General features: G+C 41.9%; 1 protein-coding gene across 9 annotated transcripts in view; it reads left to right on the top strand.

Annotated features, from left to right (window-relative positions):
- mpdz (multiple PDZ domain crumbs cell polarity complex component) overlaps positions 1 to 22,091 on the top strand; it is a 67,239-nt gene extending 45,148 nt beyond the window's left edge. For 6 of the 9 annotated variants that reach the window (XM_031832354.1, XM_031832356.1, XM_031832355.1 and 3 more), the window contains 22 exons: positions 729 to 782; positions 1,265 to 1,336; positions 2,898 to 3,054; positions 4,791 to 4,987; positions 5,294 to 5,385; positions 6,423 to 6,498; positions 6,716 to 6,796; positions 7,708 to 7,797; positions 8,551 to 8,625; positions 9,891 to 10,056; positions 10,903 to 11,051; positions 11,970 to 12,053; positions 13,294 to 13,487; positions 14,659 to 14,806; positions 15,133 to 15,219; positions 15,521 to 15,623; positions 15,726 to 15,766; positions 15,983 to 16,105; positions 19,740 to 19,844; positions 20,155 to 20,264; positions 20,483 to 20,606; positions 20,863 to 22,091. In XM_031832354.1, the coding sequence (XP_031688214.1) occupies positions 729 to 782; positions 1,265 to 1,336; positions 2,898 to 3,054; positions 4,791 to 4,987; positions 5,294 to 5,385; positions 6,423 to 6,498; positions 6,716 to 6,796; positions 7,708 to 7,797; positions 8,551 to 8,625; positions 9,891 to 10,056; positions 10,903 to 11,051; positions 11,970 to 12,053; positions 13,294 to 13,487; positions 14,659 to 14,806; positions 15,133 to 15,219; positions 15,521 to 15,623; positions 15,726 to 15,766; positions 15,983 to 16,105; positions 19,740 to 19,844; positions 20,155 to 20,264; positions 20,483 to 20,606; positions 20,863 to 21,009 (2,475 nt within the window). In that variant the 3' untranslated portion in view covers positions 21,010 to 22,091. The remainder of the gene's footprint in view (positions 1 to 728; positions 783 to 1,264; positions 1,337 to 2,897; positions 3,055 to 4,790; positions 4,988 to 5,293; positions 5,386 to 6,422; positions 6,499 to 6,715; positions 6,797 to 7,707; positions 7,798 to 8,550; positions 8,626 to 9,890; positions 10,057 to 10,902; positions 11,052 to 11,969; positions 12,054 to 13,293; positions 13,488 to 14,658; positions 14,807 to 15,132; positions 15,220 to 15,520; positions 15,624 to 15,725; positions 15,767 to 15,982; positions 16,106 to 19,739; positions 19,845 to 20,154; positions 20,265 to 20,482; positions 20,607 to 20,862) is intronic. The other 3 variants (XM_031832357.1, XM_031832360.1, XM_031832362.1) reach the window with 1 other exon arrangement.
- The last annotated feature ends 3,227 nt before the right edge of the window (positions 22,092 to 25,318 follow it).

Genomic DNA, 25,318 nt, shown 5'->3' on the forward strand with positions numbered 1-25,318 from the left:
GTCGGACCGAAATGCAGCGTGGTGGTTACTCATGTCTTTAATGAAAAAAGTGACGATACATGAAATAACTAAATAAATACAAAAACAACAAACGGAACGTGAAACCTAATACAGCCTATCTGGTGAACACTACACAGAGACAGGAACAATCACCCACGAAATACAAAGTGAAACTCAGGCTACCTAAATACGGTTCCCAATCAGAGGCAACGAGAATCACCTGACTCCAGATTGAGAACCGCCTCAGGCAGCCAAGCCTAACTAGACACACCCCTAAACATAGCAATCCCAAATCCTATAAAACCCCAATACGAAACCAAACACATAAACCCATGTCACACCCTGGCCTGACCAAAATATATAACGAAAACACAAAACACTATGACCAAGGCGTGACAAATATTTGTTTTGGTCACTACATGATTCCATATGTGTTATTTCATAGTTTTAATGACTTCACTATTATTCTACATTGTAGAAAATAGAAAAAATAAAGAAAAACCCTTGAATGAGTAGGTTTTCTTAAACATTGACCGGTAGTGTATATGGATTCTTTTACTTTACTGAATGTACATTCTATACATTTTAGACATTTACCATGCACGCCTCACCAATTTAAATACAGTATGATGTCTCACCGTTGTAAGTTCAACCTTTGCTGATATGTAATTTGATGACAATGCCTAATGGTGTATTTTTCATGTCTCCGTCTCTTTTGTACATAACAGTCCTCAACCACGGACACCAACGAGGAGAGAGTGGCGCGGCGTAATAGTGACAAGGTTAGTGTCTCTATGCAACCTTCAAACCTGCATCAAATACATATGTCAAATCATTTCAAATACTTGAGGTGCTCTGGATTTAGCTCGGAGCAAGCAAACAAGCACTGCTCAAGTACTGTATTTGAAAGTGTTTGGGCGACGGTCTTTTAAACTTAGGTAATGCCTGTAACTTGACGTTGTATTGTCGTAGAAGTCTCAAACCAAATTTCCGCAGGGCTTTGGGAAACATTTTTTTGTTCATCGTACTTTTAAAGTTCAGGTCCCATCACAACGAGTGAATGTGTGATTGCATACACATGACCCTTCAGTTATCCAGTTTTAGTCTGCAATAACAAATCATATTTAGCTCATAAAATTAGGATTTTTAGTAGACCTAGCACTTCACTCATACTCTCCATCATAGCAGTGGAGTGAAGTTTCTGCCTTTAGTTTCCCTATGATGCTGTCCTAGAAAGTCACTGACTATTCTCTGTTCTTTGTAGGAGGTTGAGTGTCACAGTAGACTATTCCTACGCCTCTCCCCAACTAACCCTTTCACTCCTACTCCGTTTAAGGTTTGTGGGTCTTTGTGTTGTCGTGCTTTTCACCTTCTATTTCCATGTATGCTCATACGGTTGTGTTATGGAATATATGTGGAGACACATACTGGACAGCCCTTACATGCATGCATGCTGTCCTAGCATCTTTTCACTAAACCTGTTTGAATCCCTTTTTCTTTTTTGCCTTTTGATGTTTACAGATAGCATCGATACAAATTTCAGAATTTTGGATCTTTTTGCAAAATGTGGAAATTGAAATTGCCAAATTCATCCACAAAATATGCAATGGTTTGATTCGGAATCAAAATGCATTTGAATTTAACTAAATTGATCAAAATAATCCATTGTTTTCTTTTGTATCCATTATCAGATTTTTATTTTTATTTATTTCACCTTTATTTAACCGGGAGGCCAGTTGAGAACAAGTTTTCATTTACAACTGCGACCTGGCCAAGATAGAGCAAAGCAGTTCAACACAAAAAATGCAGAATTACACATAAACAAACGTACAGTCAATAACACAATAGAAAAGTCTATATACAGTGTGTGCAAATGTAGTAAGATTAGGGAGGTAAGGCAATAAATAGGCCATAGTGGCGAAATAATTACAATTTAGCAATTAAACACTGGAGTGATAGATGTGCAGAAGATGAATGTGCAAGTAGAGATACTGGGGTGCAAAGGAGCAAAAAAATAAATAACAATATGGGGATGAGGTAGTTGGGTGGGCTATTTACAGATGGGCTATGTACAGGTGCAATGATCGGTAAGCTGCTCTGATAACTGATGCGTAAAGTTAGTGAAGGAGATTTAAGTCTCCAGCTTCAGTGATTTTTGCAGTTCATTCCAGTCATTGGCAGCAGAGAACTGGAAGGAAAGGCGGCCAAAGGAGGAGTTGGCTTTGGGGGTGACCAGTGAAATATACCTGCTGGAGCGCGTGTTACGGGTGTGTGCTGCTATGGTGGCCAGTGAGCTGAGATAAGGCGGGGATTTACCTAGCAACGACTTATAGATGACCTGGAGCAAGTGGGTTTGGTGACGAATATGAAGCGAGGGCCAGCCAATGAGAGCATACAGGTTGCAGTGGTGGGTGGTATGTGGGGCGTTGGTGACAAAACGGATGGCACTGTGATAGACTACATCCAATTTGCTGAGTAGAGTGTTGGAGGCTATTTTGTAAATGACATCGCTGAAGTCAAGGATCGGTAGGATAGTCAGTTTTAAGAGGGTATGTTTATATACAATGGTTGGATTGAATCCTATCAGTAAGGAACATTTGTTATTAAACTCAGTCTTGAATATTGAAGTAATCTATAAATACACTGCTTATGACTTTGCTTACAACAAGCATTCCTTGTTTAGGCATAAACAAAAAAGAATCCCTAAAAAGTAGCGTAATATTATTTTCAAGTGTCCATCTGCACACGAGTGACTAAAACTTACTTTACCGACTGAATTTAACAATACAGCTTTAGGTTGTAGTCAGCTACACCTGCTATGTTGAAACTAAGCGATTGTTATCTGCCTTTTTGCCACACAACAAATCTATTTTCCCGATACTTCTGTGATGTGGCAGCCGCCAAAGCGGGAAGCGGGAAAGACATCGTCCACCACTCCTCACCTCTCTCTTCCTGTGGTTCCCCACGTTGGAGAGACAGACACGGATACTCTGACAGAGATTCCCGACAGACCGTCCCAGACAGAAGAGGAGGATAAGTTTGGCTACAGATGGAGTGAGTGTGACTCTATGAACAGATCTAGGAACAGTTTGCCTTTCCTCTTAATCCTAACCATGGCCATTATGGAGGGGGGGGGGCTGACTGACCATTAAGGGCAACAGCCCCCTTAATGAAAGGACCGAAGTTGGCTAACCCAAGTTATGTTATCTGGGTTCTCACATTGCTATTAGTGATCATTACACAATGAATAAGCCCATGGGCCCAGTCCAGAGACCCAACCCCTAGCCCCTACTCCCTAGGCACTTGTGGAGAACTGGATAGATTTGATAGGGGAAAGTCCAACAAATTCTTAAGAGGTCAATGTGCAGCTACTACCATATTTATACTCCTTTCAGATTTACACAAATATCCACTGCACAGTGGGTAGGAAGTAGGGTTTGTTTCTAGACTATGTAATGGATTCAGATATTTCCCCTTTGGCTTTCCTGCTCCCATGTGCTAGGACCTAGTGGCCACTAGAGGGCCTCCACATTGCTATCATGGTCTTGCCAGTGCTTGAATTGGGCCGGAACACACCGGTATACCCAAAATTCTTACCGACACCAATTTCAGTCCACTTCAAGAGCTAAGTATTTTTATTTGTATTTATTATGGATGCCCATTAGTTACTGCCAAGGCAGCAGCTACTCTTCCCAGGGTCCAGCACAATTAAGCCAGTTATATACAATAAAAAACAACATTACATTACATTTACAACAGATTCTCTTCCCAGTCCCCTCTGTTCCATAATGTGCTTGCATGAGTTACTTGATGTGGAATGGAGTTCAATGTAAGTCTTGCTACTAGGATCCCAAGGCAAGTGAACTAGACTAGCACAGTGATATTATACCTATCCAGTTATTCAAAATTAAGTGCTTTGGGCCAGTCCCACTGTGTTTTTTTTTTCATTCTTCCCCTCTAACCAGGCACTGATTTAGACCTGCGACACCAGGTGGGTGCAATTATTTATCAGGTAGAACAGAAAAGCAGCAGGCTCCGGACCTCGTAGGGTAAGAGTTGAATACCCCTAGCCTAGGGGGTAGGGAAAGGGGTTGTTTCTGGATGGGGCCTCAGGCTCTTCTGATTACAGGCAGTGTAGTCCCTCCTGGGCCCCTGGTGTGTGTGTGTGTGTGTGTGTGTGTGTGTGTGTGTGTGTGTGTGTGTGTGTGTGTGTGTGTGTGTGTGTGTGTGTGTGTGTGTGTGTGTGTGTGTGTGTGTGTGTGTGTGTGTGTGTGTGTGTGTGTGTGTGTGTGTCCTGTGGTGATCCGATTAATGAGGTGGAGACTGGAGAGCTGAGTCAGGGAGATTAGTACAGGAGCATTTAGGCATACAGCCCAGAACAACATAGATGAGAGATAGAGAGAGAGAGAGAGAGAGGCCTGTCAGTCAGGGAGTGTAATAGAAGAATTTGACTCTTGTGAGATGTTGTATTGATTATGACTTTGCATTTGATGTTATCCTTGTGCTTTGAATCCTTTTGTTTGATTCCCATTCATGACTTCTCTGTCACATTCTTCTTATGTTCGGGTTGTGAGTGTAGTAAGTCAAGAAAAGCCAGCTTAAAGCTATACTATAAAATACATAGAAATCTATCCATTATAGCTGTATGTGGCTCTATTCAATCATTTCACATGTGAATTATAATTATACAACACACACAGGTTGTAGTCAAGCCCTCCACTGTATTCACGTCCATCAGTATGATTTGTCAGTGTTTCAACCCATTTCAATCTATCTACTGTTCTCTACAGAGAACATCAGTCAGAGGTACGACAGTCTCCCAGGGCTTCTCCACATGATTGAGCTGGAGAAGGGGAAGACTGGCCTGGGCCTTAGCCTGGCTGGCAACCGTGACCGCTCCCGCATGAGCGTGTTTGTGGTCGGGATCGACCCCAGTGGAGCCGCCGGCAAAGACGGTCGCGTTGTGGTCGGGGATGAACTGTTGGAGGTGAGGGGCTTGGATTAGTAACTTAGTGGTCACAGATGCTTTAGATGGGTGCTCCTTAACCAGGAGTTGATGCCCAGTGGTTATTACTGTTTTGTATGGTCTGAATCAGACAAATATGACTTGATTTAGATTCTCCTCTCTGATTTGAGATCTGCGTTGAGTTTTAGTCTCGACTATATTATCTGAGGTTTGCAGGAAGCAAGCAAATTTAATGACAGTTGCGGAATTGAATAGTATTGCATCGAATTCAATTGAATAAAGTGCTATGAAGACAGTAGTAATAAGTACATTTCTGCACCCTATCAGATCAACGGGCAGATTCTGTATGGGCGGAGTCACCAGAATGCCTCCTCCATCATTAAAAGTGCCCCATCGAAGGTCAAGATCATATTCATCAGGTGGTGTATTTGAAGAAACAGGGACATATATCCCAAGTCCTTATCTCCATCCCCCAACCAAGTATTGTTTCAAGTGTCTTTACCAAGTGTTAACAAGGATAAAAATGTATATATACTGTAGCTCAGTGTTTCCCAACTCCAGTCATCCAGTACCTCCAACCATACACATTTTTGTTGTAGCCTAGGACAAACTCACCTGATTCAACTTGTCAACCAATCATCAAGCCCTCAATAAGTTGATTCAGGTGTTTGCTGTTAGGGGTAGTGGAGGACTGGAGTTGGAAAACACTGTTGTGGCTGAGCCCCTTCAATAGCAAAGGACTAGTTCAAGTCTAATGCGTCACCATATAAAGCCCAGTAGAGGGAGCTGTGGTGTTACAAAGGACTGATGTAAACTGATATCAGGGAAGACACAAGGGGCATCTCAATACTCCAAGATGTCTTCTTCTATTACCTGTGTTACTATCAGTCAGGATCTGTGAAAACCCGGCTAGTTATCACACATAGACAGGCCCAAATGAATCAGACCAAAATAAGGGATTCTCGACTCACGGGCAGGAACACACACTACTTAACTCACCTGATAGCCTCAATTAGACTTGTGTGGTTTACAGACTCAGCCTGCGTCCCAATTGACTCAATATTCCCTACATCAGGGATCATCAACTAGATTCAGCCGCGGGCCTATTTTTATTCTTGAGCGGATGATCAGGGGGCCGGAACACAGTTAGAAATAATTAGTCAACTGCAAATTGACCGCAAGAAGCCCAAGCAGATAGACTATTTGATTTAAACATAATCATTTCATACGGTCACATATATCTCTCTATTATGCGTAGGAATACTTTGGAACAAATTTCCATTATTTTTTAAAGTCCAACCATTTAAGACAAGAAGTAGTGCACTGTATAGGGGAAGGGGTGCCGTTTGGGGCACAAGCTCTGTGATTCATATGAGCTATAAGTATCAGACAGGCAGAAAGCTGGGTGTGATCTCCTCTGATTGGTGGTTTACTCTGAGTTATGACTGGTGGGCAGGAACACAGATGCTCTCAACCAGATGGCTGTGGGACCAGTGAGGGAGCATGGAGACACACTGGAGCCCCAGACAGAGGTAAACACACACACACACACAGGCAGGCAGGCATGTGCACACAAAGGCATAGTACATACACACACATGCGGGCATGCACGCTGACACACACACACACATGCTCACACACACACGCCACATGCATATAAAATACCTTACAGTGTGAGGCAACTCAATGACTGAAAATACACTCATATATTCTACTCTTTCAATCTCTTTATTATTCATTTTCTCACAGCTGGAAACATGTTCTTCCATTGCACCCTCGGCGATCGATGTCGACATGTTCAAATATGTGCAGCACGTCATTCTGCTGAAGGTGAGACACTCAAGACTCCCATGCTGCTCTGCTATATGTTACCTGGAGAAGCTCCCGTGCTGCTATGATTTATATAACCTCAGACCTTTTCAGGAAAAGGTTTTATTGATGAGGTCATAAAACAAAGGGAAGTAGAGAGAACCATAGTGAGAGAAAGAGAGAGAGGGAGGGGGGTCTAAATAGCCTATTCTAGTTTAATAGGCTGGTAAAAGAGAGAGAGAATGAGAGAGTGGAGAAAATGGGCCTATTCTAATTGGATAGTCTGTTATCAGAGAGACAGAGAGAGGAGGAAGCAAATGATCGAGGAACGACAGCAATCTACCCTGGGAACTGAGAAAGAGCAGGATAGACAGACAGAGAGAGAAAGAAAAAATAAGAGAGGGGGATGTGAACCTATTCTAAATTAATGGGTCTTTTGACAAGCCAAACACCTGGATGGGAGTCTCAGCCTAGCTATCTATCCACATGGTCTATTAGAGGATCAAGGTATGAAGGTAACATCTGGTATGGGCACATACCAGACACGTACTTCCCTGTAACTTCCTCTCGCACTCCAGGAACAAAAGATCAAGATGCTGAGGGAAGCTGGATAGTGTTCATTACGGCACATCGTACCAAAATATTTTGCCATAGAAAATGTAAACAAGTGTTTCGTATTAGTCAAGTTCAGATGGTACCTCCCTGTTTCTTTAGAGTCTTTGATGCCGGTAGAACCATAATGCTCCAAAAGGCCTCACAATTTAGAAAACAAACCTGTGTTGTTTCTGATCGCTATGTTCATGTTTAATGTGTCGTCATGCACATTTCATGTGCATAATTATGTTTTCAATTGTGATTCACTGTGCCTATAATTATGGTTGACAGGGAGCTATTGAGTACAATTCAAATACATTATCACCGTTTAACTCTAGGAGGAGGGTGGATTCGGCATCACTTTCAGTGAGGACACCAAGGATGGGCTTGTGATTCAGAGTATAACTGAAAAAGGACCAGCAGGAAAGGTATGTCACTCTACTGTTTCTTACTCTTCTGATTCAAAGAGGTATTCTATATCGAAGTGTTCTGGGGGACCCACAAAGGGAGCAGGGTTTTGTTCCAGCCCAGCGCAAAACCACCTAATATTACTGGTCACATGTGGCTCGGTTGGTAGAACATGGCATTTGCAAACGCCAGGGTCATGGGTTCAATTCTCATGTGGGACCAGTATGGAAGATAAAAATGTGAAAATGAATCTACTGTAAGTCACTCTGGATAAGAGCGTCTGCAAAAATATAAATAACTAATCAACTGCTCATTAGGACCTTGATTAGTTGAATCAATAAAAGGCTGGGTTGGACCAAAAGCCTGTACACCCTGTACTACCTGCCCTATCAAGCAAAAAGGCAGTAACTGCTCATTTGATCAAAAATGAGTCAATGTCATTTTTGCTACATTAAATACATGCTTAATCATGTGGACTAGTATCCTACCTCTATTGTAATGTGTTTTGGAGAAAATGGGGGTCATGTTAGCTGTAACTGCATAAAGTTACTGTGAGACCAAGGTAAATAAAAGGCATATTTCTCAGTTCCACGCAATGAGCAGTTACTGCCTGTTTGCTGGGTAGGGCAGAGTAGTGGTCCATGACTAGTTTTAAAGAACAATACTCTACAGAAAATCCTATTGGACAATCCTACATGTTATGCTAATTGGTTGCCCACATATTACACATTGCAAAACATTCTCTAACACCAGTCCTGTATTTCTCTATGCAGGACGGCAGCATCAAATCTGGAGATAAACTCCTGGCTGTGGAGGATAAGCCAGTGATGGGCTATACTGTGGACAGGGTAAGAGCTGCCTCTGCAGCCATTTGAGACCCACACCCTATTCCAGGGTTAATGTATATTAGATGATTATCTTGCTGTGCGATTATCTTGTGTTAGTTAAGTAATACGGCCTGAGGAGGTGTGGTATATGGCCAATATACCACGGATAATGGCTGTTCTTAAGCACGACGCAACGCGGAGTGCCTGGACGCAGCCCTTGGCCGTGGTATATGGACCATATAGCACAAACCCCAGAGGTACCTTATTGCTATTATAAACTGGTTGCCAACGTAATTAGAGCAGTAAAAATAAATGTTTTGTCATACCCGTGGTATACTGTCTGATATACCATGGTTGTCAGACAATCAGCATTCATGGCTCGAACCACCAGTGGGGCAAAAAAGTATTTAGTCAGCCACCAATTGTGCAAGCTCTCCCACTTAAAAAGATGAGAGAGGCCTGTAATTTTCATCATAGGTACACTTCAACTATGACAGACAAAATTAGAAAAAAAATCCAGAAAATCACATTGTAGGATTTTTAATTAATTTATTTGCAAGTTATGGTGGAAAATAAGTATTTTCATCTTTTTAAGTGGGAGAACTTGCACAATTGGTGGCTGACTAAATACTTTTTTGCCCCACTGTATAATTTAATGTAGAATTCAATGGCTATTAGTTTTTCATTTTCATAATAGCAAGCTAGGACTGATGATTTGATTAGCTAAACTAGCAAGTCTGTTTGTTTGGTTACCACGGCAACTTGCTAGCTACTTCAGTGGATGTTGAACAAATTAACACATTTCAAATGTGGTCAATTATAGCCTTGGTATAAAAGGGATAATCAACTCGGGGCTCTATGCATTCTCTGAAAAATAATGCAACTCCGTGAAAGGTCAGTTCCACTCCGCTAGCGCGTCGTCGAACACACCTTTCACGTCGTTCATTATTTTCCATAGAACGCATAGCCCTTCGTTTATTATCCCGTACATAGACCATCTGTTGGGGACTACACTCTTAGAAAAAGTGTTCCAAAATGGTTCTTCGGCTGTCCCCATAGGATAAGCCATTTTGGTTCCAGGTAGAACTCTTTTTGGTTCCAGGTAGAACCCTATTGGGTTCTAAAGTAGAACCTTCTGTGAAAAGGGTAATACTTTGAGCCCAAAGGGGTTCTACCTGGAACCAAAATGGGTTCTCCAAAGGGTTCTACTATGGGGACAGCTGAATAATGCTTTTAGGTTCTAGATAGCACTTTTTTTCTATTCATGTTTTTTTCCTACATTTCAGGTCCACTCTTTACTGAAGAAGGCCAAAAGCTCAGTGAAATTGACTATCTGCACAGACAAGTCATCACCCCTTCTCCCTCACTGTACTGATCAGGCAACCAGCCTAGCCAGCATTCATAGAATCTCCATGGCTACCCTGGGCCAGTCTGAGTCAGAGCCAATCAGGAGTAAGTAAACCGCTTGTCATGTGTTGTCAGGAGGAAATGTGATAGATCATTAGCAATTGGGTTTATTAAGCATAAACAACCTAACTGAGGATGTTTTACACTTAAATATTGGAGCTAGTTATAACACAAAATCTGAAAGAAGTATGATTCAATCAGTTAGATAGGGCAGAGTTATATGTTTATAGGGCAAGTGCCCCCAACTTCAATACCAATCACTTGGTATAGAAATCACGTCTGTGATTGTTAGTCAATACTGTTTCTGTTGATTTACATAATGGAGAATAAACCAGATACAGTATTAAAAATATATAATATTCAATCACTCAAATGTATTAGTAAAGCCCTTTTTACATCAATAGTTATCACAAAGTGCTTATACACAAACCCAGCCAAAACTCCAAAGAGCAATATTACCTAAATATACCTTATACAGTAAATTTCATATTTCAGTTTTCTTTTTTTTTATGTGCTAAAATGTTGTTTTTTCATAAATAAATAAAAGTTTTTTGCTTTGTCTTTATGGGGTATTTGGGTAGATTGATGAGGGGGGGAAACGATTTAATAGAATAAGGCTGTAACATAACAAAATGTGAAAAAAGTGAAGGGGTCTGAATACTTTCTGAATGCACTGTATACCTTGTCAACAGTGTCGGAAGAGATTTTAGTCTGACTTCAGCCTGGCATCGAATGGCTTTCGCCAATATTTTTGTCATTGGGATATATTGAATGGCATGCCAATAATAATCAGAGGACTTGGCTAAAAGCACACACAGATCTGGGACCAGGCTAGAATTAATATATTTATTTGATCCTTTCATCTCAATTTCCCACTCTCTCTCTCATCAGGCTCTAGTCGCTCATCCACCCCTGGCACTCTGGCTTCCTCTGACCCTGTGACCTGTCCCATCATCCCCGGCTGTGAGACCACCATAGACATCTCCAAGGGCCGCACAGGCCTGGGCCTCAGCATCGTGGGGGGCTGTGACACTCTACTGGTAGGCCAAAGACCACGACCAAGGAACTTTTCATCAAAGCAGCTCTGTGATGACTGTGGATATGACTGTGGATATGACTGTGGATATGACTGTGGATATGACTGTGGATATGACTGTGGATATGACTGTGGATATGACTGTGGGCTTTTGAAGTGTCCACTCGTGTTATAGAATAATATCTGGTTGTTGGATCTCAATTATCAGACTGCAAATTCACAGATACTGACAAAGAATATGGGTTAGTTTTACATAGTTTTACATATATACATAGTTTTATCTGGAGTTTTAAATCAGAATTTACAATGTGTTTTTGTCCAATTCTATATTTTATAAAAATACATAAGAAACAATTAGTCCCAACTTCAGCCACTAACATTAGGAGAAGACCCACTACTACTTAAACAAAGTTGAAAGTTTGGTTCCTGTGCTATTAGAGCTGCTAGTAGTATCCCGGGCGGAAATAGCTGTGGAGGCAGTGGAATGGCAAAGGAATATAGGAAGTGATGCAGTCTGTCACACACACACACACACCGCTGCTCCTCTCTCCCCTCCATTCTGTTTGCTCAGCCAGGCCTGAGGAATAGCCATTTGTCTAGCCTCAGCCACAGGAGACAATATCCAGGCCTGGAATGTGACCATTGACCTGAGAATGACCCACCTCCCACATACACAGACTCCAGCTAATGCCAACCTGTTCCACTCTGCCTCTCATGTATTCCTGAACTCCTTTGTCTTGTCATTATATTATCTTCATTTCTCTCTCTCTCTATCTGACAACGTCTCTCAATTTAATCTTCATTCATCCCTCCTCCCTCTGTCTTCTATTTCTCCTTCCCTCCAACCACACACCTCTCCGATTTCGTCACTTGTTTCTTCGCCTCTCTCATACTCTTCTTTCTTTTGCTTCTCTTTCTCCAGGGGACCATCATCATTCACGAGGTCTATGAGGACGGAGCTGCCTCCAAGGATGGGAGACTTTGGGCTGGGGACCAGATCCTGGAGGTATTGGAACGCGTTCATCATTTAGGATCAGACCCCCCCCCCCTTCGCTGTAATCTCATTATGATATAAAAGGCTAAACAGATCCTAGATCAGCACTCCTACTCTGAGACTATTTGGCCAGGCCCGTGCATCTTCAGCAATCCCGTGTGATGGACAATATCAGATAGGAGAACCCAATCCTAACTTGAGATAATGGCACATATTTCAATCTCTGGTATAATATTGTGTTGCAATACGTACGTGAATCTTAAGAATCTAAGGATTTGGTTCATAGTCTAAAAAAGAACTTTGCAATTTCACTTGAATCATATATAACATCTAAAATTGACCAGTCAGCATGTATAGATGGCATGATATATAGAATGACATCTTAAAAGCCAGCTTAACTCTCTGACAGCCACCCCTTTGCCCTTTGCTTTGTTATGGAGACTAGGGGTGTGACTGGGGCAGTTAGTCATGGTAGCTCAGTCAACCCTTTTCAATGCACGCAAACACACACACACCCTTATGACTTAATTACTCCCCCCTCGAAAGTAATTTACTTTGGGCCACCAGCCAAGCCGTAGTATTCATACTGCTCATGATAGGGTCAGGGAGAAAAGTGAAAGAGTGGCCACCCATTCTGTGGTTCAAGCAGAACCAATGTCATTAGTGACCCATTTCAGTCTGCTATGGCTATGCTAGCGCTAATGGGGCTATTTCCCCTTGATATGGACCCTTAGAATAGGTTGCGGTTCTCAGCTCTAAGCTAAGTACCTTATGGTGTTTATTACCAGACAACGTTTTCAAAATGTATAGACCTACCCTCATGCTAGCTGTTGACTGTGTATGTCACGCTATTCACATCCTTCACCAATATTCGTGTTTGTCAATGTGTTTCAGTCTACAGTGTTTATATACATAGGAACAATATCAAATGCTATTGATTGTACTCTTGCTGAAACATTTTTAAATGGACAAATCTGTTTTTCTCTCTCTCTCGCAATCTCTCGCTCTCTCTCTTTCTCTTGCAATCTCTCTCGCTCTGGAGTTCAGGTGATATAAAGCAAAGCTCATAGCTACATGATTCTCATTTTCTAAACTCTGTTGAACAGTGGTTGACCTTAGCTAGGCCGTGGATGGTTGACGTGTGATTTATTTTCTCCTTTCTCTCTCTCTCTCTCTCTCTCTCTATATATATATATATATATATCTCTATCCCTTCCTCTTTCATCTCCTCCCTCCCTCCCTCTCTCCACAGGTGAATGGCATTGACCTGCGCGTCGCCACTCATGATGAAGCTATCAACGTGCTGCGCCAGACCCCTCAGCGGGTGCGTCTCAGTGTTTACAGGGACGAGGCTCAGTACAAGGAGGAGGACCTGTGGGATGCCTTCACCGTGGAGCTGAACAAGAAGCCCGGCCAGGGCCTGGGCCTCAGTATCGTGGGGAGAAGGTACTAGAACCTATACGTCTTCTAGGGACGTTTGACTGAAAACATTTATGGGATTTCCTGAAATGTACCCCGCAAAAAGGAGGTCTTAAAATGTGCACCGCTAACAAGGATGTCCTAAAATGTACATCATAAATAATGGATGTCCTAAAATGGATGTCTGTAAGGATGTTGGAGATAAGCTTTCTTTTACTAGGATGGAGGGCCCCTCAAGTATTTAGGATGTTGAATCATTACACAACCCATCAGAGAGTTACTAATCCCCTATTAGACTCACTAGAGCTGTGTGTGTGTGTGTGTGTGTGTGTGTGTGTGTGTGTGTGTGTGTGTGTGTGTGTGTGCGTGCGCGTGCGTGCGTGCGCGTGTGCGTACGTGTAGGCCACAGGTTGTTAAGCAGCAGGGTTCAATGTGTTTGACCTTTCCTAACTCAGTGATTGACATCGGTCAGTGAATTGACTAGTTGCTCGAAAACCATATTAGGCATTTCAAGATTTAAATGTGTTTTTCATTCAACATATGGATCGAAAAAGGAAACATTCTCCAACCGGTACCGAATATAAGAGTCATAACTGGAACGGGTATCGGAACAGAACAAATTCCCAAAGATACCCAGCCCTTGCCCTAGTAGATGGACAAGCCCAACATACACAAAGCCTGATACCCTGGCTTTTTACCCGGGTTTGCCTTCAGTGTATTTGGGTCATTCTATGCTGCTTTGGACCCTGCTTTACTTTAACCTACAGATCCTGAACCGCCATGCCTCTTACTGGGGTAAAACAAAATGGATGTCAACCAACTATAGCAGGTGGCGATAGATAGATAGATAGATAGATAGATAGATAGATAGATAGATAGATAGATAGATAGATAGATAGATAGATAGATAGATAGATAGATAGATAGATAGATAGATAGATAGATAGATAGATACCTTATTTTCCTCAGAGAGGACAATTATTTCCACAGCCTATTAGTTAAATACAACATTTTGTGACGACACAAACAATTATGACACTTCAAAGTACATCATTTGATTTGATCTTGTATCTATCTAACCCTAACTACAAAATGCTCACACACAAATGACAGACACATTCACAGAGACACCAAGCACTCACACTAACATAACATAAACCCTGGTTCACTCATATGATGATGTTTCTATCCCCAACAGGAACGACACAGGGGTGTTTGTGTCCGACATAGTGAAAGGGGGCGTGGTGGAGAGTGACGGGAGGCTGATGCAGGGAGACCAGATCCTGTCCGTCAACAAGGAGGACGTCAGAAATGCCACCCAGGAGTTAGTGGCCGAGCTGCTGAAGGTGAGCCTATATAGAAACCATGGGAAATCCCATCTGGGTCAAATTAAGCCTGGTCCCAGATCTATTTTTGCCATCTTGCTAGATACATATACATTACCACAGGTTTGGCTATAAAGCACAAACAGATCTGGGGCCAGGCTTGGTTCAATGTGTTTGTTGTCTCATATTAAGTTACAAATTGTTTTTATGTATTGGGGAATTTGTTAAAGTGTGTTGTTTTGGCTCTTTTCCCACCAGTTGGTGTAGAATACGTCACTAGCATCTGTTATTTAATGGTTTGTTTAGTTTAAAAAACATTTTATGTGTTTACATGTTTGTGTTCACAGTGTGGTGTGGGACCCATAGTGATGGAGGTGGGCAGATTTAAAGCCGGGCCCTTCCACTCTGAGAGGAGGTTCTCACAGAACAGTCAGGTAAGCTGCCATTTTGTTTTCTGGACCTTAATTATATGCTGGGGACTGTTTAGGGGGCAACATTACAGCATGTTCAGATAGAAATGCAGCTAACAGATATGACCCATGTAGAATAGGGACACCCTGTCAGCTCTATTCATTGAAATTCTATCTGAAACTCTGATGATTTCAGCTCACTGAATACACCCCAGTTCTTCTACTGCCTCCATGTCCTATTGGTAGTCCTTAGTCCCAACATGAAAAGAAGGAAAGAAACTTATGCCATACATTTTTAAGTTTCTCTTCCCTTGTATTTGGGTAGATGAGTGAAACAGGCAGCTGCAAGGTGACCCCTCACTCTCTGTCAGCCTCCTCTGGAAGCCTCCAAGTGGACTGTGACAGCTTACAACACACAAATCAGGAGTGTAAGACATTTTCAGTTAACATGTACTGGATTGGAAAACTGAAGTTGGCTTGATTCATTTGTCTTGATTCATTTAGGCTGTTTACTGTTGTTGTTTGCACAGCACTGGACCACCAGGAGATCAGAAGTGTTGAATTCACTAAGGTCAGTGTTCTTTTATAATATTCATCATTATTTGGAAAAACAAAACAATTTTTAGCTTGTCCTTGTATTAAGATATGCAACATATGGATTGTACTGGTTTTTCCACTACTACTGTTCCTATATGTGTTGTATTTGTCTTTAGGGGGGTAACTTAATACACCTTGTGGTTATAGGGATTTTGATGTACTTTGTGTAATTGGTTGTCTTTCCTCATAGGGCCCTACTGATTCCTTGGGCATCAGTATTGCGGGTGGAGTGGGCAGTCCCCTGGGTGATGTGCCCATCTTCATCGCCATGATAAACCCTACTAGCCTTGTTGTCCAGACACACAAACTCAAGGTAGGTTGGTACAGCAGCAGCTGTAGGGTCCTGTTAATAAGGATCTCTACAGATCGGTGTCCCACGCACGGGACAGTTGAGCTAATGTGCACTAATGCGATTAGCATGAGGTTGTAAGTAACAAGAGCATTTCCCAGTACATAGACATATCTGATATTGGCAGAAATCTTAAATTCTTGTTAATCTATTGTTACGCGGAGTGGAAGAGGGGAACCCAAGAGCATACTCAGACGAGGAGACTGGGATGAAGTAACCAAGGTATTTATTGAAACACAGGGGGGAGATGGAGTGCAGGTCAGGGTAAGCTGGGCGGGTTGCTGGAAACCAGGTGCGGAGGCTGAGGCTGGACCGAGAGGGGTTGAGACAGGGTAAGCAGGTCCGGAGGGGAATCCAAGGGAGTAGTAGAGTGGGGAATCCAGGACAGAGTAGCAGGATGACGAGACATTGGACTGGAGACAGGGACCAGAGTCAGAGCGGGCAGAACTGTAGCGGAGAGAAAAACAGGCAAGGAAAACAGGCACAAAAGGATCTGAATAGTATCCAAACGGCTCGAACCGTAGACTGACTGAGCAGAGATTATGATCTGGCAGTGGGGAATTGGCATGGCTGAGTATTTGTAGACGTCTTGATTATGTAACAGGTTGCAGCTGGTGGGGATCAGCTCTGACTCCAGCACACCTGTCTCCGCCCACACAGAGAGAGAGAGAAAGAGGGAGAGGGAGAGAGTACTGGGGGAGTGGCGGCAGGTCAAGGAGACACAGGATGAGCAGTAGAGTGCATTGCAGGAGCAGATGTGACATCTAACTGCACTGTCTAATTTACAGTAGCTATTACAGTGAAAGAATACCATGCTATTGTTTGAGGAGAGTGCACAGTTATGAACTTGAATAGTTATTAATATTCCAATTAGGCACATTTGGGCAGTCTTGAACAAAATGTTGAACAGAAATAAAATGGTTCATTGAATCAGTTAAAAATGTTGCTAATACACTGCTACCATCTAGTGGACAAAATCTAAATTGCGCCTGGGCTGGAATAATACATGATGGCCTTTCTCTTACATTTCAAAGATGATGGTACAAAAAAAAAAAACCGGTTGGTGTTTTCTTTGTATTATCTTTTACCAGATCTAATGTGTTACATTCTCCTACATTAATTTCACATTTCCACACACTTCAAAGTGTTTCCTTTCGAATAGTATCAAGAACATGCATATCCTTGCTTCAGGTCCTGAGGTACAGGCAGTTAGATTTGGGCATGTCATTTTAGGAGAAAATTGGGAAAAAAGGGACGGATCCTTAAGAGTTAAACAGGACAGGGCTATGTAGACTAATGTTGTTGGTTGAGTTCTAGAATCCTCTTAGAAAGTCAGACTCCGCAGATCACATGGAATCAGGAGCTTCAACATGTCGACATGTTGGTCATACAAATTCCCCAAAGCTACAAATGCAAACATCAGTATTAAGCCAACTTCTAGAATATTTACAACTAAGTGTATTACCCCTTCACTTTTGGCTGGTTCACTTGGGGCGGTGGGCTATTCAGATTTGAGATTTCTGTGTGTAACTCAGACTTTTTTCATAAATCGTTCAGTGACGTCAATGTGGGATGTGGGTGAAAATTGTATCTCAAGTCTAAATACTCCCCTTAGTCAGTTTCAAGTCATCACGTAGGTTGGTCCCATTAGGCTCGAGGGCCTTCACAGCTGAAAGCGATGGCCTATGGTCTCCTGCAGAAGGACAGACAAACTAACCATTGTAGCCCCCACATACAGACTGGCAGCAGACAATACTAAAGCAGTAAGCCATCTGGGACCATATATCTAACTCTACCCATAAAATGTAACAGAATAGAGGGCCTGTGTGGATGTCTTGAATAGAATATCTATGTTGGTATCCCTTCAAATGCCCACTCAGACCATTCCCAGACAGTCCTTGCTAAGAAGCTGTTTTTGTTTCCTTTTTACACGTTAATGGAAAACAATCACATTGGTATCCCTTCAGGGTGAACTAAAACAGGCAAGACACAAAGCAGAGGTTTTGATACATATGGTTCGCTTGCATTAGATATGAACTAAATTAATGTTATCAGTTGTTATCTCATTGTATCATAACTAAGTCAGTATTACTTTCATTACCAGAATCTATTGTTTTTTTGATGCCTGGCTGAAAGCCGACTGATTAGGGTTAATGCATCTCTAGTCTCAATCAGCACAGACCACTATCTCCTTTCTGCTTTACGCCTACAAGGGCCTAGGAGGTAGGGGTTAGGGGTCGATTTAGTATTCTGTCTCTAACCCAAATATATCGGTATTACAAACATCGTGTCCAAGGGGTTAACACAGGCTATGACCTTACTACTTCTAATATTTGAAATCAAAGGAAAAAATTATTTAACCTTTATTTAACTAGTCAGTTAATGTCACTTTCCTCATAAGGATCAGACCAAGGCACAGCGTGGTATGTGTACAGTCTCTTTTTAATGAATGAACACAAACGACTGACCGAAACGCTATACAAACTAGTGCTGACAGGCAACTAAACATAGTCAAGAACCCACAACTAACAATGGCGAAAATGGCTACCTAAATATGATCCCCAATCAGAGACAACGATAAACAGCTGTCTCTGATTGGGAACCATATCAGGCCAACATAGACTTACAAAAACCCTAGATGACAAAAACCCTAGAGATACAACAACTAGGGTACCCACCATAGTGACACCCTGATCTAACCAAAATACACTGCTCAAAAAAATAAAGGGAACACTTAAACAACACAATGTAACTCCAAGTCAATCACACTTCTGTGAAATCAAACTGTCCACTTAGCAAGCAAAAACTGATTGACAACAAATGTCACATACTGTTGTGCAAATGGAATAGACAACAGGTGGAAATTATAGGCAATTAGCAAGACACCCCCAATAAAGGAGTGGTTCTGCAGGTGGTGACCACAGACCACAGCACATTCAACTATGTAAAGAAAAAAGTATTTAATAAGAATATTTCATTCATTCAGATCTAGGATGTGTTGTTTTAGTGTTCCCTTTATTTTTTTGAGCAGTGTATATAGAAAAATGCCCTGACCTTAGATATCTCTGTTTTTGGTTAGGTCAGGGGGTGACTAGGGTGGGTACTCTAGTTTTTGTATGACTAGGGTGGGTACTCTAGTTTTTGTATGTCTAGGTTTTTTTTATGTCTATGTTGGCCTGATATGGTTCCCAATCAGAGACAGCTGTTTATCGTTCTCTGATTGGGGATCATATTTAGGTAGCCATTTTCCTCATTTGTGTTGTGGGATCTTGTCTCTGTTTAGTTGTCTTAGTGCACAGCAGTAGCGTCATGGTTCGTTTTGTTAGGTGAGTTTCAGCTTATTAAAATTATGTGGAACTCTACTCCCGCTGCGCCTTGGTCTCACTCATACAGCGATCGTGACAGTTAAGAACAAATTGTTATTTATAATGACGGCCTAATATTATGTGTTTTTACTTTGATTATTTCGCTATTGTCTTTATCTCTGCATTGTGGGTAAGGGTTCGTAAGTAAGCTTTTCCCTGTTAGTCCACAATGTTTGCCGACGCATGTGACTGATACATTTTGATTTGAACCTCGTGACTTCTTTGACCTCCAGATCGGTGACATTATCGTCAGTATCTGTGGGACTGCTACTGAGGGTATGAGCCACAGCCAGGCCGTCACCCTGCTGAAGAACGCCACCGGCACGGTTGGCCTTCAGGTCAGTGAAATACTTGTCTTTCAGTCATTCTCCCAACTACAGTAACCTTATACTGGTCTTTTAGCGACAATGCCCACTTCATCAATGATAACTGTGTATTATCTGTAGCTTGTCTGTCTGTTTGATGTGGTTGCTGTCATCCCTGTCATGTTGTCTGTAAATGTTGATTAATGTTGTCTTTATCTCAGCGTTACTAAAATGCGAGACAAATTCCTGTAAAAGGCCAATAACTGAGCTGATGAACTGAACGATTAAACACCCAAATTACCTTTTCACGTATCACTCATCTTGCAACCACAAAACCCAACAGGTGGTAGCAGGGAGTGATACCACAGTGACCGGCCCCTTTCATGAGCAGACCGCTACCGGACTCTCAGTCTCAGGTCTTACTGCTACTAGCATCTTCCACGATGACCTGGGGTACGCACACACACACACACACACACACACACCTGTCGTTCCTGTGAAACCCGTACAAAAGCTAGATAAACATCAATAGAAGCAAACTAGCAGAGGAGGCTGTTGGGAGGCGCTATAGGAGGACGGGCTCATTGTATTGACTGGAATGGAATGAGCCCTTCCTCCTAGAGCTCCTCATATCTAGATATCTAATGACAACATTTCTGTACGTCCTACAGACCTCCTCAATATAAAACCATCACACTGGACAGAGGCCCAGACGGACTGGGCTTCAGCATCGTTGGTGGCTTCGGGAGCCCACACGGAGACCTGCCCATTTATGTGAAAACCGTGTTCGGAAAGGTTGGGGAAATCTCTTTTTGCTCAACATACTTTATAATTAACTAAAGCAGGTCAGTATTCTGACCTGAAATCTGCAGGGGATTTGCTTGTGTCTATCTGATGTTAGAATACCTCCCATTAAAACTGAAGGTAAACCACTTCATAATGCTAAATTTGTATATTTCTTACAAGCTCATTTGAAGATTGATGAAATCTATTCCTTTTGAATTGATAGTTAAAACAGTTGTAATTGAAAGTGTGGGTGTGTTTTCTCCAGGGGGCAGCATCAGAGGACGGGCATCTGAAGCGAGGGGATCAGATTATGGCTGTTAACGAACAGAGTCTGGAGGGGGTCACCCACGAGGATGCCGTGGGCATCCTGAAGAGGACCAAAGGAACAATCACCCTGACTGTGCTTTCCTAGATGCACACATAGACAAAGAATCATACCTCGAGGGAGACACACACACCTAAAGAAATATATACTGAAATGTGAACACACACTACCATATGTTCCTAAGCGCTAACCTTGTTTTGTAGCAAGAAACACTGTGATCAATATTATTTGAAGCTACTGCGGGTAGACTGACGTATTCACTGGACACTGTGGCTCAGATCATCTATACTCTAGTTTTCTGTGCTCGGACATGGACTGTAGTGTTATGATATTTAGGGTTAATAGCCCTTGAAAAGATTTCTATAGAATGAGGGCCATTTAAGGCTTATGCTACTGTAAACTGCTGTCCGTCCACTTATATGGACGGACAGCACTATATTGAAGTCACTGTGGATCTAGCGAAGAGACAGAGCAAGTCTAGACTCTTTGAATAACATTTCAATCATTTTTGATTAAGGTTTTATCTGTGATGCAAAGCACCTTTTCTGAAGGGACATGGTCTGAAATCTTTGGTTTCTTGGTCAGAAGTTATACAGACCAAGTCTAAGTGTGTGTACGCGGGTCACAGTCAGGGAAAGGAGAGTATGTGTGAGACATTCACTGCTGCTAATGCATATGATGATGTGAAGCCTTGTTTTACACTATTTTAACGTTCAAGTATTAATCTTTTTTTTTGTTCTGTCATGACCGTACTTTGTCATAATATGATAGAAGGTGAAACCAGCCAACTTCTATGGTCTAGCTCAGTGGTCTCCAACCCTGGTCCTGGAGAGCTACTGGGTATGCAGGCTTTTACTCCAACCTAGCACTTGCACAGCTGTTTCACATAATCAACCGTTGACATTCTTCAATATGGACCACGATCAAGTGTGTTAGTGTTGGGTTGGAGCAAAAGCCTGTATACCCAGTTACTTTTTGGTAGGAGTTGGTGCTCCCTATCTATCTCCAGCATTAGCTGGATACCCCATGTTCTAGTTTCACAATAATGGATCCCCTATTCAACGTGGCATCAGTCACACTCTTGTCACCCACCGTACATGTGTACTTAGTATTTCCAGCACAGTATTGAGTTCACAGGATGAATTAATAAAATTGACCTTCAAACCCCAGTTATTGATTGATTTCATGTGTTCCAGTTGGGTAAAGTCACAGTCCATAGGTTCTTCAGTTGTGTGGCTAACTGGTTTCTTAACAGTTGCTGTGAATTCTATTGAGACTTGGTAGTGAGCCAGCTGGGGGTTATTATTGGAGGCCCATGGCATGACACAAGACCCTCACATCTGACTAATATATCATATTTTTTCATGTTTATTTATTTTGAGGATGTGTGGCGCAACTGTGGATTATATATCTGATGTCTTAATCATGGATATGGCCAGATAATAATATATTTATTTTCAAAACCACACATCTAAGTAGAATTGTATAGTACATGAAAACAGAATTTTGTAGGATTTCAATGTGTAGTTTTGATTTACATTTGGTTGAGTTGACAACTAATGTGAATCCAACGTGAAATATTTAAAAAAAATGTCTCCATGTCATTGGATTTCGGTTAAAAGCTGTGAGAAAAAATATGAAATTCCCGCACGTTAACTTTTCAAATCCAGTCAGTTTTCCATATTGATTCAATGTAACCAAATTGAATTCTGTTTTTAAATGACGTGTCAGCAACATTGATTCAACCAGGTTTTGCTCAGTGGGTTCATGCATCAGAAAGTAGTCTTGTCTTAAATTACTTCATCCTGGGCTGTGTTCATTAGGCACCGCAGTAGAAAATGTAGCTAAGAAACACAGTTTGTTTTAATGTTTTGGGTGTGTTCCCTAATGAATAACCCTCGGTTATTCTATGAAGCTTGTTGAGGGGGGGGGGGGGGGGTAGAGAAAGAAGGCTATCCGACTGGGCACACACATCAATTCAACGCATATTCCATGTTGCGTCAATGTAAGTTCATTGACATAACTTGGGAACAACGTTGATTCAACCAGTGTTGCCAGTGGACTGTTTGACTAGATTTACCCTACAGACTGCTGTTTTACAGCATAGCACGTGGTCCATGTGAAGTCCTCCTACACATGAAATCCTTTTCTTAAGCTGGTTTACAGAAAACAAGTGTCCAATTACCAAGGGAAGTCAAGCGGACCGGTTGAAAGGGTGAAACCTTTTGTAAGAGGTCTCTGGCTGGGCTTGTTACTGTAGATCGCGCAATGGGATGTCTGTGTGCACGTGGTCATGCTATTGCTAAGGTGTTGTCAAGGGGTTACTGATTCACAATTACATGGGAAAATGACCTCAACCCACTATCTCAAGTCAGCCAGACCTATTTAATCTCCTGTTTCCTTTCACAATGTAAGCCTAACCTGAACAAGTGCTCATTCCACCAATTGCCCCTATTCAGGTGGGGAAACTTTCCTTTTTAGTCATCCATCAATTCATGGACAATTTTGTTATTGTAACTCTAAGAACCACAAACAAAGCATCACAAAAAGGAACGCGTGTTAGACATTCAGAAATATGAGGTTCCAACTGGGAAATAACAACTTGTGGCGTTTCATTACTGACCTTACACCTTTTCAACCAAAATATAAAACAATGTCAAACTTTGACATTGTGGATAATGTAGCTGGTTTGGCCAATTCTCAACATTAGCAGATTAGCCAACTTTATCTGTGACGTTAGCTCGCTCAAATGTAATGTTGAAGAATTGTTCTGACTTTAAAAGCACTTGAACACAATCATGTCATATTTACGACTTCAGAACTGTAAATACGAGATTCCAAGGAACATTTAAATGCATCAACAATTAGCCTATACCACCACACCAACATGGGCAATAAATCACATTGCATTTACAGTACAATAGCTGACAAGGGTATAAACATATACATTTACTACATGGATTGCTGCATGATTAGGACCTTTCTTCACTGTATTACTAGCTAGAATTGTCACCTACAGCTGCTAGCCCAGTGCCACAACTCAAGAACCCAGCACATGCTATAGACAGCTGAGCTATTCCAAACACCTGCTGCTTTAATTTCCTGTGGGGTTGTGAGTTAGTTACCTAAACACTCCAGACTCAAGACACATGGGATGGCTGACTAGAGGAAAGGCTTGTCTGGGCTAGTTCCTTAGATGTATGATCAGATGTGGTGACCAGGTCACGCTTAGCTGAGCAAGGTCAGATTTCAGTGGCCTACTGTAGCGAGCGAGGTTAATGTTGTCAGGCATTTTCAGACCTCAAATTTTGAGAGGAGTCCAAGCCCTGTACTATATTTTATGTAGGTCTAGTTTCATCAAATTAATAGGTAGGATAGGCACCAACTAAAATGATGAAATTAAGATGGACTGAAATTAAGACTTATGAGTCCAGCAAAGTCAGACAAAGTTTGAATTTGGAATGAACTATCAGAGTCATAAGGGCACACTAGGGTCCAAAATATGAATATGATACGTTTTTACAGCGATAGTCACTTCCATGTCTTCCCCAACAGACAATCGTCAACCCCTGACTAATGCTTCAACCCCTGGGCGTTAGTCTATGGTTGTGAAGCCAGTAACTGTCAGTTGTTCAAAAACCTACTACAGTATCACATCGTGGTGTGACTACACGTTGTGGACATTGAGGTTAAGCGAACAGAAACCGAGCGTGCCATGATGACTCAACTAACATGCCAAGGTAGGGTACGTCATGTTACCAAACTCTCATGACATTTCAGTTCATTGCCACTTAATGAGGATTTACTCACATAGTTGGAATACCCGAGTGCGTGCAGTGGGGCGGTGGAATGGATTAGAGTATAGAGCACAGAGAATGGTACTTTCCCTTGTTACAGCAGTCTTCAGTTTGCTTATGGAATACAATGATCTCATGGGAATGCTACAGCTGAAGGGGGCCTTCATATAAGGATGTCAGTAGCAGTACATAAGCAGAACAAATCAGTTGGACAGGCATTTTATTTCCATAAAGGGGCAAGTTTTTTTCACAGAACCTCCTGTGTGCACTTGGTGGTGCCCAATTCTTTTTTGCCGGTTTTATAGTAAAAACGTATCTTAATGTATTACCTTTTAATGTGGCATGAACAGTAACAGTCAATGTTAGATGTTTTCATCTGATTATCAAGCAAATCACTTCCAAAAGTAGGTTACCTTCAAACGTTTGTCCCAAATAATTTGGGGATGTTGAAATAATTTCAGCATCCGAACAGTGCACTGTGGGGCTGAAACTATCTCACCAGAGAAAGATTCAGAGCAAAACAGAAAAACAGCACCCCTCTGTCTTACTATATGTAGCCCGTGTATCTGATGCTGTCAGGCCAAAAATAGTATGACATG

This window comes from Oncorhynchus kisutch, linkage group LG9 (assembly GCF_002021735.2).
Source record: "Oncorhynchus kisutch isolate 150728-3 linkage group LG9, Okis_V2, whole genome shotgun sequence".
In the NCBI taxonomy this organism is placed as follows: Eukaryota; Metazoa; Chordata; class Actinopteri; order Salmoniformes; family Salmonidae; genus Oncorhynchus; species Oncorhynchus kisutch.